The 15,128-nt window shown below is 46.6% G+C and overlaps 1 protein-coding gene across 6 annotated transcripts in view; it reads right to left on the reverse strand.

The window, feature by feature from the left end:
* ITSN1 (intersectin 1) overlaps positions 1-15,128 on the reverse strand; it is a 1,732,490-nt gene that overhangs the window by 714,211 nt on the left and 1,003,151 nt on the right. For all 6 annotated transcript variants that reach the window (XM_085621357.1, XM_085621360.1, XM_085621358.1 and 3 more), the window contains one exon: positions 14,017-14,255. In XM_085621357.1, the coding sequence (XP_085477483.1) occupies positions 14,017-14,255 (239 nt within the window). The remainder of the gene's footprint in view (positions 1-14,016; positions 14,256-15,128) is intronic.

Raw genomic sequence — 15,128 nt, forward strand, 5'->3', positions numbered from 1 at the left:
TGTTCGTCCAGATCAACACCGAAGCTCCCTGGATGATGGCGCGAAAAGCCTTTAGCGCCAGAAAAATGGCAAGTAACTCTAGAAGGCTGATGTGCCAGGTCCTTTGGTGGGTATCCCACCGTCCTTTTACTGTGAGGTGCTGAAGGTGTGCTCCCCACCCTTCGAGAGATGCGCCCGTTGTGAGAGTGAAACTTGGAGTGTCCACCAGAAATGGAAGACCGGAAGAGAAGTTTGTTTCGAGAGTCCACCAGAACAGAGCCGTTTGCATCTGAGATGTGACCTTGATCATATCGTTGAAGGATCCTGAGACTTAAGCCCATTGTTTGCCGAGCTCCTCCTGGATGGGCCTCATTTTCAGGCGGCAGTGAGGGACTAGGGGAATGCAAGAGGACAACATCCCTAGGAAGGACTTCAACTGCTGAACAGAAACTGACTTTTTGAACCGGAGGGAGACCGCTAGGTTGCAAAGTCGTTGACGCCTTTCGTGTGACACAAAGGCCTTTGCCAGTTTGGTGTCCAGAATGACGCCCAAAAACGTCCTGAGTTTAGCGGGGACAAATTGAGACTTGTCCATGTTGAACATAAGGCCCAGAGACTGGAAGAGGGACCTGCAAAGTAGAGAGTATTGGGATGCCAGTTCGAACGACCGTGCCTTTAGAAGGCAGCCATCGAGATAAGGAAAAATTTGTACGCCTTGTAGACAAAGATAAGCTGCCATCGGTGCGAGGACTTTGGTAAACACTCAGAGTGCAGAACAAAGGCAGAATGAAAGGACTTTGAATTGGAAATCTCTCCCGGCCACTCTGAATCTGAGGAATTTTCTGTGTCTGGGCAGAAAAGGAACATGAAAATAAGCATCTTGAAGGTCCAGTGTGGTCATGTGCTCTCCTTCGGACAGTAAAGGAAGAACCTACTGAAGAGAAAACATGCAGAATGTTTGCTTCTTGATGCATTTGTTTAGGGCACGTAGGTCCAGAATAGGGCGCCATTCTCCCGACTTTTTCTGTATAAGGAAGAACCTCGAATAGAATCCTCTGCCCCATTGCAAGTTCGGAACCACTTCGATCACACCCTCTCTCAATAAGATTTTTAGTTGACCTAAAAGTTCCTTCAGATGGGCAGGAGGAGGACCTCTGGGTGGAGAATTGGGAGGGATCTTTACAAACTCTAGAATGTGACCCCTGCGCACAATATCTAGAACTCATTGATCGGTAGTAATCACTGACCATTTGGAGTAGAAGCGGGAGATTTGACCTCCAACCTTTGCGAGGGTGGGAGGCATCAAGGATGGCAGATGGAAAAAGTCATTGTTTCTTGTAGGAATCCCTTCCTCTATAACAGGATTTACCTTTGTACTGTCTGTAAGATGCGGCTGGTGGTTGTCTGTGCGACTGTTGATTCTGGGAGGAGTAACATTGTTGGCCTTGAAAAGAATTGTATTGTCGATATTGATTAGAACCACTCCAAAAGGAAGAGGATGAGCCACGACCCCTCGCACCCCAAAAGGGCTGTTTTTTTTAAATGAAGTGTGCCAAGAGCACGAGCAGTGTCGGTGTCCTTCTTGATCGTCTGATGGGCATCATCGATGTGTTGGCCAAACAGTGATACACCGTCATAAGCCATGTCCAATATTTTCGTCTGCACCTCTTGACGGAAAGAAGTGGCTTTTAACCAGCCCTGCCGCCTGAGGAAAGCAGCACCCACCAGTTGTCGGAAACCAGTAGAAGACACGTCAACAGCACAATCAATATCCGAGGAAATCCTTTCCCCTTCTTGAAGAATCTTCAGTGCTTCTGCTTTAGAAGGTTCTGGTAGTAAATCTACAAGGGAAGCAATGTCTGACCACATTTTGTCGGTCATAACAGCCGAGGATAGCTAGAGAATTGGCCGCTCGGACCGTAGTTGCCGCCATAGTGGAGAATGTTTTACCAATGGTGTCAAGGCGTCTCCCCTCACGATCCAGAGGAGCCGATACTGGAGACGAGGGATTCCTGGCACGACGTTGTGCTGCTTGAGTAATAATGAAATCAGGTTTCGGCTGTGCAATAAGACAAGCAGGCACATTTTCCGGGGCCTTGCATTTTTTATCTAGTCGTGGCAGGACAGCAGGAATGGAATTAGGGTGTTGCTTGAGACACTCTTGCCAAATAAAATCGATGATGGGAATAGCACGCACTTGTTTCTGTGGCTGATCCTTAAAGTCATACATGAAACAATCCTCCTCTCTAGTGACCATAGGGCGGTGAATCTCTTTGCCGCCCTTTCCATGAGGACATGAAATCCACCTATGTCCACCGGAGGAGAATCAAGAGGAGCTGGAGCGGTGGGGGAAGGCGTTTGAATCTGATAATTGTCCCATTCCGTGAACAGGGATCTATCATCCAGCTCACCCTCCTCTGTCATTAACAACAGCATCATCATCCTCAATGACATGAGGAGCGTCTTGGTGTGGTAACCTGGACACCGAAGTAGAAGGCGTAGAAAGCAGTTCTGTAGTAAGCGGAGGTGGAAGAGGGGCTTGTGGTGCTGGAGAAGCCTGGACCGAGTTTGGAAAACGTCTGTAATAGCCATCCAGCATAAATTGAAGGCTGGAAATAAGGGACATATGCATCTGCGCCACAGGAAGATCCGGTGCAGGCTGGTTGGCACAGTCTGAAAAGTCCTCATACTTCTGGGCGTCATCAAAATCCTCACATTCAATTAGAAGCTCAGAGGGACTGCAGGCAGCCCTAAATGTGTCATCCTCCTCCGATTCATTGTCTCCAGCGTCAGAAGAGAACAATTCTGCGGGAGGATTAGAATCAATTTGGATTGGCGTCAAGGTATCCAAAGACCGTCGCTGTTGAAGCAGAAAACCTGAAGACTTCAAAGGAACCAGATCCATGGATGCAGCCGTGGACGCTGTTGCCGAGAGAAGTTGCCGTCGCTGTTGAGCCACCGTCGCCCACCAAGCCATCGCCGTCGACAACCAAGCCATCGCCGTCGACGACCAAGCCATCGCCGTCGACGCCATCGTCGATCAAGCAGACCATTTCGTCGACGAGGAAGTGCGTGTTTATGAATGCTTCTTCTGCTTGTTAGATGCTGTCGACGAAGTCAAAGGCACCATAGACGACAGAGGCCTCACCTTCACTGACACCAACGTCGACGGTGATGTCGCCGACGACCGAATCATAGCCGGCATCATTTACTAAGAAGTTGAAGCAGTCCTTGTCGACGGAGGAAGCGATGACTAGCTCGATGAGAGAACCAGTTTTTTAGGCAAAAACTGCTCAGATAGAGTCTTGGACGCCGGAGACTCGGATCTCGGGAGCGTAGAGGGTGTAGATAGACTGAGGGGCAGGAGACACCCCTTTTGAAGTTGAAGGCCGGTCAGTGGACTTGACAACATGATGTTTCTTCGCCACCTTAGTCTTAGGAGAAACCTTCTCCGACTCACTGGCTCTCTTCAAAGATGAAGTAGTCCGGACTGAGGAAACACTCTCCACATCTGATAGGGGGTTATCCATAGTCTTCAACTTCTGAAGCCACAGAAGGAGACGCCCCTCCCTGTCCTTAAGGGTCTTTTGAGAGAAAGCCCTGCAGATTTGACAATCCTTTACCTAGTGTTCAGGGCAGAGGCAATAAATGCACTTCTTATGAGGGTCCTCAGAATGTAGTCGCTGTTTTCCACATGTCCCATAAGGTCTGAAGAGGGACTTCTTGGTTGTAGACATGACAAAAAGTTTTTCTTTGAGGAGAAAAATGAGGGGGGGGGGGGGGGGGGGGGGTGAGGGGGGAGGGGGGGAACTGAGCAGTGCTCAGGGAGACTCCCTTCACACGAAGTGCGGTAGAAAATCTGAGGGCCTGAACCTCTGAAGAGAACATTATCGAGGGTGCTAAAACCGGATTGTCTGGAGTTTAGACTATTCACAATGACTGTAATATGTTATAAAAGTGACAAGTTTTTTTCTATCTAAAAGCTCTATGATTCAATGCTACTCTATGTTTTTTTCTTACCTATCTATGGTCGTATTTTTTCTACATTGCTATGTTATGTACCGTGGGACTCCCACTTCGACGACGGGGAATATTCAAGCATGTGAATCTATGAAAGACACCCCAATACTGGAGAATTTATATTTCAATTGCACCATTAATTTAACTGTACATTGCTCAAAATCACAGTTCACTAGTTTATCAGGTACTTCCGTCACTGCTGTGCACTTAACATACACTGAACCGTCCACCGCCTTTAATTTGGCTCATGAACGCTAGTATGAACCAGTTCTTTAGAGATTGCATTCATGACTTAATGGACAGAGCTGCAGCATTAATCTCAACCACATATTTGTGATGCACCTTAAGTGGGGCTTATCACAGTATCCTTTTGCGTGTTATTTCTGGCATTATCTCACTTTCTCCCACTCCCTCACAGAGATCCTATAGACAGACGACAATGTGAATTTTCTCCAGCCCCTTCGCTTTCTTCATCAATAACCTCCTCAACAGTCCTTTTGTTTATCATTACTTCAACATTCATGGGTATATGTGGATGTTATCAAATAAAATGGTAACTGATCTAGTTCCCAGAGTGGGTGTTTGGAAGCACTCTACTAACACACAAGTATCATATGTATAAACTATGATCTGTAACATACGTATTGGCACTACACAGAAATGAACAGCCCTTTATCCTTTGGGGAGGGTGTCACTGGTCACCCTACCTGACGTTCGTAGACTATCTTCTGATCTCCGCTCCAGAAATGTTCCTGTCCAACAACAGCATTGAGGCTACAATTCACCTCCAGACACTTACCTATTAGCTCCTCAACCCAAGTGTGCCTTCTGAAGCAAGCTGTAATCTATGTGTACCTCTTTCACGTTATTCCTCAAGGAAGCAAATGGTAGGCAGCGAACTTCTCAGATCAAGTGTGACTTACTGCTGCAAGCTGTCAATTATTGCTTGTGCAGTATATCTTTTTAATCTTCTTTCTAGGGTTCTGTTCCTCCTCATGAGCATGCTTTGTTCAAGGACCATGGGAGTCTGGTGCATTGATGTGACCTGGCTCAGTATCACTGCAGTCTGTCTGCACATGTAGTACCTGCCCAGAGGCACCCACTATACTTCGACTGTGTTTGGAACTGCCTGGTCATGCAAAAATGAACAGCAGCTACCTACGTGCAGAAGCATAGACTCTCACAATCATATTAGTAGCGCTTGCAGAGGAACTAAGGAGGCAGCAGTGAGACAGACTTACGTGTGGGTCTGGACGGCTGATTCAGACAAACAATGTGTACAACACACATTACACCTGGATCATCACAGCTCAGAGGAAACGAAAATACACCCAACAAGGTAACTGGACCCTCACACTCATATCAGCACTACCTGCACCTTTTGCCTTGGTCTGAGGCAACACGCAGACCTGCTGTAAATGACTTGGTCCAGGGAAGGTGAAAACATAGGATACTACCTCCTCCATCTAAGAGAAAGTGATTTACAAACACACACATACTTAGCTTAACAAGAGCTTCTGCAGGGAAGTGAAGAAGGAAAGAATAGCGATGGGAAAGGCATGGAAAGGGTAGAGAGCAGCTCTGACAACCACTAAACCCTATGGAACACTATACAGCATTCAAAGCTGCATGTATACATGGGTACTGAAACCAAAAGATTTCTCATGGGCACAACTATAACACAAACCACAAGCAATCATGTGGCCCAGTGAGGATAGACCACAAAGATTTATACAAGGACAGCTAAAGATAGTAGGGGGTCTCCACTGAGGAGTTCAATTAAAACGGCTAGAACCCAATTACTATCAAGCAGCTGGAATTAACCTTTAGTTGTGTCATTTCCAGGTAAAGAGGATGCTAGTCAACTAAAATAAAAGGAATACCACTGTGTGTACACACCTATTACCAACAGAGTCTAGCATTTTTTTGAAGAGCAATACATTAAAACATGTAGTGCACGTCAGGACACTTCCGACAAGAATCTCCTGAGCGGGAAAATGATTAAGTCGTCAGAATGAGACATTAAACAGTAGAATGTCAGTGCCCCTGCACCACGTACTCTCAACCCTTCCAGATCTTTTCAGTGTAGTAGCCGTGGAATATTGCATGTACAATGTAGTCTGGTTAGTCCAGACACCTTTGATACAGTAAAGTACAAGCTACTGTTCAACTTCCTGCAGGCAATGGCTAATATGCCTGACCACTGCCTTAACTGGTTCAAATCATTTATCTGAAACAGCAATAAAAAGCTAGACCTGAAGACTTATTCTCCACATCCAGATCGGTTACATGCATAAGCTCTCAAGGCTCTCATGTCTTTTCTCTCACCTCTTCAACATCTACATCAAGCGATACTATTTATAGATCTCAGATTCACAAACCTACATTTGAGCTCATATGCCAATATCACAAATAAACCGGTGTGCCATGAGGGACGAGTGTCAACGACTTCAAGCAATCAATCAGGGAATTGTAAGCGCACTACTCACCCGTGTGGGTCTCAAGGCACTGAGGGGGGTCTGCAGATCTGTTTAGCTGAAGAGCCAGGTCTTGAGGGTCTTCCTGAAGGTGTTCAGGGAGGGGGCGCGTCTGATGTCTGCCGGTAGCTCGGTCCAGGTCTTGGCTGCAATGTGAGAGAAGGATCTTCCGCCTGCCCTGGCTCTGTGGATGCACGGGGTTTCGGCCAGTGTGAGGTTGGAAGATCGGAGGTTTGTTTTGGGTACGTAGAAGTTGATTCTGTCATGGAGGTATTTGGGTCCGTTGTTGTGTAGGCATTTGTAGGTGTGAGTGAGGATTTTTAAAATGACTTTTCTCCACGGGGAGCCAGTAGAGACTTCGTAGGTGTTGACTGATGTGTTCGTGCCGGGGGATGCAGAGGACGAGTCTGGTGGCGGTGTTCTGTATTGTCTGCAATTTGCGGAGGAGGGACTTGATGCCGACGTAGAGTGTGTTTCCATTGTCCAGTCTGCTGGTGATGAGTGCGTGGGTGACTGTCTTCCTTGACTCAGGGGGGATCCACTTGAAGGTCTTGTAGAGGATGCGGAAGATGTTTAAGCAACTGGAGGTGACGGCGTTGATCTGTCGGTTCATGGTGAGTGATGATTCGAGTACAATGCAACGGTTCTTGGCGTGGTCTGAGGGGGTAGTTGGACTTCCGAGGGTGGTCGGCCACCAGGTGCTGTCCCATGCAGAAGGGGTGTTACAGAGGACGAGGACTTCTGTCTCTCGGCGTTGAGCTTCAGGCAGCTGTTGATCATCCAAACTGCGATGTTTTGCATTCCTTTTTGGAAGTTGAGTTTGGCAGGATACGATGTTGAGGCCGTGTTGTCGGACGATAGCTGCGAGGGGGGCCATGTAGATGTTGAAGAGGGTGGGGCTCAGGGATGAACCCTGTGTGACTCCGCAGGTGATTTTCGTGGGGTCGGAGAGGAAGGGTGGGAGTCTGATCCTTTGGCTTCTTCCGGTGAGGAATGATCGGATCCAGTCCAGGGCTGTTCCTTGTATACCTGCGTCATGTAGTCTGGCAACTAGTGTGCGGTGGGAGACGGTGCTGGATGCCACTGATAGCTCAGTAAGATGAGGGCAGCGGAGTGGCCTTGGCAATATTGTAGGAAGCTGGCACTACATATATCAAAATGAAATATATCATGCAAAGAGCACATGGGTTCCCTTACGAGTGGACAGGGGCTTGCTCTAGCAAACCGAAGTTGCTCTTTTAGGGGGGTAGTGTGGTTGAGCAGCCTTAGGCTTATTAGAGAGGAGTGGAAGGCATCTGCAAATACACACAATAGTCAAGAAAGGATGCACACGACTCAATAAGGCGATCCACACCAATTTATAAAAAGAACATTTATCTTTAAATATATTTAGCCACCAGAACCACTTTGATTTATACGTTTTTCAATTGAAATACTTTAGCATTTAAAAAGTGGACGCAGTGCAATTTTTCAGGAGCTGCAATTGTTGTATGGGAGGTAGATCATGTATAGCATCCAGGTACAGTACAGCGACTTACAGGACAAATCTCCGGGCATTATGGTGAGTGGTGGGCAAGATTCATGGCAGCACCAGCAAAACACCACCAGCAGCACTAGGGCAGCCGGGTGCAGAGCAGCATTGGGTGCCCACTTTTAGTCTAGGGGGATCGGTCTTCAAGTAAAGAGACTGCAGTCTTTGATTGGGAGGCCAGTCGGCTAAACTAACAGGGGGGCTCAGGCCAGATGATGCTCTGGGAAGTAGGCACACCTAAGGTCCTCTTTTCCACAGGCCTGCAAAGGTATCCTTAGGAGTTGGGTTTTTCTTACCGGGAGCAGTCGCGGTACAGAGGGTCTGCAAACAGAGGCTGCATTCCTTCAAATAAGGTTAAAAATTTGGGAATCCTGCAAGACGAGAAACTTTCCATGGGAGCCCAGGTCAATGCGGTAGTCTCCAAAACAGGGTACGTTTAAAGAACAGTGAAGAAGGTCTTGAATCTTCTGCCGCTACACTGTCGCAAAACAGTGGTCACGGCCCTGGTTTTATCGAGGCTGGACTACTGCAACAGCTTATACTTGAACATACAACAAAAGCTGTTGCACAAGCTTAACATGCTCCAGAACGCCGCGGCCAGACTCCTCACGGGTACCCCCAAATTTTCCCCAATCTCTAATGTGATAAAAAAACTGCAGGTGAGGAACTGGGTACAGTTTAAATCACTATGCATTGTTTTCAAAGCACTGCAAGGAGAAGGACCTGACAATTTAAAAGGCAATTTCAATGGTATAAACCAACGCGCACGCTTCGATCGTCAGAAGCAAAACTGGCTGCTGTCCCTTCAACAAAAAAAGTCCACTAGGGTGGCCGAAGCTTCACCCTTTGTGCCGTAAAGGCCTGGAATGGGCTTCCATTTCATCTGAGAAATGATAACAATCTGCTAAGTTTCAGAAAGGGGTTAAAGACCTGGCTTTTTTATAAATAACCTGCCTTGCCCCTGGCCCAGCTTTAAGATAAGTAACCAGCGCCAGGACACCTTCGGGTAATCGTGCGCTTTAGAAATCGCCTTAACATAACATAACAGGCGATGTTGGGGAGTTCACTAGGGAAGAAACCATGGTGGACTCTGTGTCTGGAGGGCTGGGGGACCACATTGGCACACTTCAAGTCGGGCTTGGAGCGACAGGTGCAGTGGTGTTCGTAGGAGTCTGGTTTCGCCGTCTTGAAGTCTTTTCAATACTTTTTGGGTGCCTGCAGGATGCAGGGAAGCAGGTCCGCTGTTTCACTGGAGTCCTTGGTTCCAGGGTGAAGTGCTGGCAGGTCTACCAGGCTTAGGGGACTCAGCAGCTGCAGGACAAGTCGTCTTTTGCGCAATTGTCAAAGTCAGCAGGCAGGGTGCACCAAGTCAGTTGATGGGTCTTCTGTTCTTGCTCTATGCAACTCTTCACGTCTGTCTTCTTTCAGGTAGGCAGAATCAGATTTTCTGGTGCTAGGGACTCCCCTCAATACTGAAGATAGGGCGTTAGGGAAGTGAGGGTAGTAGTCAATGGGCTACTGACCCTTGGGGTCACTACGCCCCCTATATCACCACTTCCTGTGGGAAATGGGCATAACCCTGTCCCAGAATTCCTCAGTTTGCCATCACAAAGATGGCCAACTCTGAAAAGTCATGTACACTTTAGGTTAGGCCACCTTAGGGGTGGTACTTGCCGGGGGGTGGGCACATCTGCCCGACCAGATAATTTTCCCGTACTGTCCAGGTGCGAAAGGGGGGGTCGGTTTCCTCTCCTGTGAGGGGAACCAGAGTGCTAATCAGCAGGTCATCCTGTGGGAGAGGGTGATATCACCCTCTTCCCAACCAGGCTTGGTTTCTGACCTCCTGAAAGCAAAGGTTCTCACCCTTGGGGAGTCAGACACTCCTCTCTGGTGGCAGGCTGGCAGAAAAGACTCACCATATACACCAGGGGCTGGTTTTCAGGGGGCACCTCTAAGGTGCTCTCTGGGTGCATGTATTAATGAATCCATCACCGGAACCAGTGCAGGTTTACTAATATGAGATGTTTGATACCAAACATCCCTATTTTTAATGAAGCCATCATGTAGCTGGGGAACTTGTTTCCACCAGTGTCCAGTACATGTTTTAAAATGGCTTCCCTGTTCACTTGCACTGGGAGCAATAGAACTGACCAGCACAGGGGCATATCTGCTCAGGCAGATATGCCCTCACATATAATATAATGCACCCTGCCTTAGGGCTGTAAGGCCTGCTTTAGGGGGGGGATTTACAAATATTACATGCAGTAGTAGGGGACATGGCACACAGGGATGAGTTTGTTGAAAAAGTGAGGGTGCGGTGCACACCAGTTTTAGTGTTATTTGTGAGATGCTAATGAATTCAAAAGTGTATTAATCTCGTTTTAGATGAGTTTCAGTGTGTAGTATTTGTGGGCTGCCAGTCCCACATGGAAGTATGTGCAACGAAGTCAAGAGAACATTCACTTGAGAAAACTGTGTGCACGCAGTTTTCTCAACTGAATGTTCTCTTGACTTTGTTGCACACAGGGATGAGTGCCATATCATGTTTTCACTTGTGTCTGCACCAAAACACGCAGCCTGCAGTAGCAGTCTTGCATGTGTTTGGTGAGGGGTCTTTTAGGGTGGCACAGTTCATGCTGCAGCCCTGAGAGACCCTTCTTTAGTACTTCATACCCTAGGTACCAGAGGTGCCATTTAGGAGGGATGTACAGAGTGACTAAAGATATTGCCAATTGGGGGTAACATTTGTACAGTTTGGGAAAGAGATCTGGCACTCGGGACCTGGTTAGTAGGAACATAGTGAGCTTCCAGTCGAAATCAAATACGAGGCAAAAAGTGGGGGTGACCATGTCAAAAAACGGGTACTTTCCTACAAGCATTTCTCCAGATGGGCTAAAATACGTACAAATCCTACACTAACCTAAACCCCCACAACCTCCTTTCAAGACATAATGACTTATTTATAAGTTGGTGGTTGGCCCGTTCTCCACCAGGGCAGACAGACACATTTTGAAATATCCGCTAGACATTTCAAGCAGCTGGCCAGGCGGTTCCTGTCAATGCACTGTAGTTTTGCCGGACAGCTCTGTCAAACAGAACGGATTTCCTTTTTCACAATAAAAAAAAAAATACAATGCCCCTTTCACCCTTGCAGTTGCCTTCCAAGGCGAGGGGGCACTGTGCACTTAAGAATGCCCCTCACCACAAAGTCTTTCCTGGACATAACAGGCATAAAAAAATGGCTGTATACCTGCCCAATTAAATTAGGTAGGTGGACATATAGCTTAAATCTCCGATGGCCCTTACGCCATCGGAGAAGTATGCCCACGGTGGAGACTGAGTAGTCTCCGCTGTCGTCAAACTATAGTCCACCCAAATCAAAATCAGGAAGGCAAACCATAATATTGGTGGGGAAGAAACTCCGTCATTGTTGGGATGGAGTTGCCTTTCCGCCAACATTTAAGTCAGACCCACAGTCCATATGAAAGCCAAGATAGGGAAACTAGACCTAATGTGGGATGCAAACTTCAAAACTGTAATACCTTAAAAACATGCACTTCATTCCTCAAGAGTGCGGTTAGTCCAGCTAAATTCTTAAAATGTTATTCCCCGTTGCTAGCACCCTGTCCACCTCCTTGCTCTAGTTGAGGAAACTATAGGGAAAGGGACGCCTAATGCAGGACATGAGTAGACACCATTGTTGTCATCCATAAACCGAGGAAGGATTCCACCTAACGGTCGATATCCCAGACTAATAGAGACGAAAATCCTAGCAAAAATCATAGGTACAAAACATTTTGTGCATTCCCTCGTCAAACTTTATGAGAACAGCTTCATGCCAAACCGCAACACCAGGCACTGCATCCATGGTCTACTGTTTATTATATCCAGAGCTGGTGAGATGTGGCGAACAGTGGCCCAGGCTTCAATCTTTTTCGAAAAAGCTTTTGAGTTGGTCAATTTGCCATTCATGGTCCACATTCTCTGCAGGATGTACTTCGGACCCCGCTTCTTACATATCATCCAATGCTCTACTATAAAGCCTGGCCCAGGGTCTGGGCCAATGGAGCTTTGCCCTCTCCATTCTCAATTGAGAGGAGCAGCGGGCATCAATGTCCTCTCCTGTTTGCACTTGTGGTTGAGTCACTAGTGGACTGAATCAGTCGAGATGCCCAACTATTGGGTGTCCACTGGGATTCTACAAGTGAAGATTCAATGCCCCTCTATGCAGATGACCTTCTAGTCTATTTGCAGAGACCGGAGCAATCCACCCCCAGATTGCTGGACACGCTGCATATCTATCGAGATGTTTCCAGCCTACACATGAACCATAATAAATCCAAATACGTCCCTGTAGCGGGCCTTTGCTCCACCAATGCTACACTGACAGACAGACCCTTTAAATACTTGGAAATACATTTCACCACAGACCGACAACAATCCAGGAATTTCAACATTGGTATCTTACTGCAAACCACGCGCAGGGAGATTTTGGTCTACGACAAACTACTTTCATAGATTATGGGTTGCGGGGCCCGGTTTAAAACTGTGACTCTGCTGTGATTTCCATACGTCTTCCAAAACGTACCCTACACCATACCCCCTCATGCTCTGAAATTGCTGCACTACTCAGTAAATAGCTTTGACCTGGCGCACAACACCAGGTTTCCCTTACGAAATGCATACAAGACACATTCGATGAGGTGCTGGGTATCCCAGATATGTGCATGTATTACTGGGCATCACAACTAGTGGTAATCAATGACTGGATATTTAGGGACCGAGACGAACCAACCTACCGTCTACAACATGTCTCTATGGCTTATCGGTTCGGTTCTCAAGGGAATACCAGAGCCACTCTGTCTCTCCAGTCATGCTAGCACAACACCCTTGAATCCATCAAATGGATTAACACCATTATTAAACTTCCCTTTGGTGGGGATCCTGGCTGGAAGGTTTCCAGGTCTGGGATTTTATTGGTATTTCAAAAATGTGTTTGGTTGGGAGATCACATAAAGTCGTTCAACACCCTGACCACAGAATTCCAGCTACATAAAACTCAATTATTCCCCTATTTGTAGCTCTAACATGCCCTTACACAATCTGACCCTCTCATGAAACAAGTACCGGTGTTCAACCAAATGGAGCCCAAGGTGACAATGGAACGCCTGGGAAGTAAAGGGGTCTCCAGTATATTCAGATCACTGGTAGTAAACACACCACACAAGACCATCGCACAAGGCTACAAGACAACTGGCACCAGAATGCTGGTCCACTAACGGATGACCAGTGGCAAGTAGACAAAATAGCTGCCAGGTGTTGGACCATATCTGCTAAGCCCTTAATAATGCAATTAAAAACTTTTTCACTGGGTATATTATGATCCAAATAAGGTATGGCAACGAGGCAGGACAGCTATTGCCCCCGGTGTCTAGCAGACAGTGCATGGTTCTTTCATAGGATATGGGATTGCCCCCTTCATTATCACATAATGAACCACAATACACAGCACCCTCAGAATAGTGGGTTATTACCCAACTAAACCCGAAGCATGCGGTTGGTATCGAAAAATTGGGGGCAGTTCTAATCGGTATACACAGCTTACTAGCTATTGGTTTTATGGTGGAAAAATGTGATACTGCTCACTCCACACACACATCCCCCTCGAACCCCACCCCATCAGATTGTCATAAGATATGGGATGCATGGTAGCACCACCTTGACTACTGGACTACTAGGTACTGGGCTGTGAAAAAAAATCTGTATGACTCGATGTGCTGTTCAGTTGAAAGAGGGAATTAATCAAAGGTCACAACATAGTTAAAAATGCAAATAGGAATTATTTAAAAAAGTGTGGCTAGTATTTGAATATTCTATAAACAGACACTTTACATGAGCAGATATTCTTACCAAATATATTTTTACCCCATACAGTTTTTAGGTAATTGTTTTGACAACACAGAAGCATAAGATCACTTTGTATTTTACATGACCTTCATGTGTACTCACGTTGAGCTGAAATCTGCCCAATTATTGGCATTTGTGCAAGCTTCTGGCGAGGCTGTGGTTGTTACAGTAGTGGGCGTCACATGGACAGATGTTTTTGATGTGGATTCTGTTACTTGCTTTAAAGTGTTTGTTGCTTCGCTTTCAGCAATTTTCTCTGCATAATTCGCAGGGAACCAGCCAGTTTTACCTTTTATTTCACCGCCAAGCCAACCAGGTTCCCCGGTCTGGCTTTCATCGACCTACACAAAGTCAAAAGAATAGACGTATCAATTTATGTGTTACAAAAATGTTATAAAATGTTTTCAAGTTATAAATGGCAAGAACATTTAACCACTATACTGTTGTTTAGTTGCCTGTGTAATAATATCTTAAGTTCTCATAAGAATACTGGAAGCAATGGGATACCCCCTGGCTTTTAGTGGTTGAAATGAACAACTTTATTGTAGAGACTATCTAACTGCAAATTCATCACATTTTTAATATTCCCCAAATGACAGACTGGATCTGGTAACTTTTCCAGTAGTATCTCTGTGCCGGTAAGTGGTGCCATGCGGCTCCACACTGATGCTGTTCTGCTCCAGAAATGACGTGTGGAGCCTTTATAGGAGCCACTCCTGTGCTCCGATGTCAGTTTCTTTCAACACAGTCTGCGCCAGAGATGCAGACTCCTAAATGAAAATTGGTTGTGATCAGTGTGCAGATTCCAAGACCTGGAACCTTATTCATAAATAGAGTCCAATTCACAGAACGGGGAGGATGGGAGGGTCAGTGAAGAATCTGCTTTAGACAGTCTCTCTACCAGAAAGAGCGTTATCAAAGGTAATTAACTTGTTCTTCTTATAGAGACTTCTAACCACAGATTACTCACCTTTTCAATTGACACCAAACCGATAGCTGTTTGGAAGTGGGTCTGTGAATGAACTCAAACCCAAAAAGCCCTGCAGGACAGGGCAGGCGAAATGCCCCTTCTCAGAGAATCTGGCGGTCCAGACAGTAGTGCTTCATGAACGTACAGAGTTGTACCCATGTAGCTGCCCGGCAGCTGTCCACTGGTAATAGCTTTAGCCCTGCTGGAATAAACTTGCAGTCCTGCAGTCCTTCCCGAGCTAGAT

This window comes from Triturus cristatus, chromosome 8 (genome assembly GCF_964204655.1).
Source record: "Triturus cristatus chromosome 8, aTriCri1.1, whole genome shotgun sequence".
NCBI lineage: Eukaryota > Metazoa > Chordata > Amphibia > Caudata > Salamandridae > Triturus > Triturus cristatus.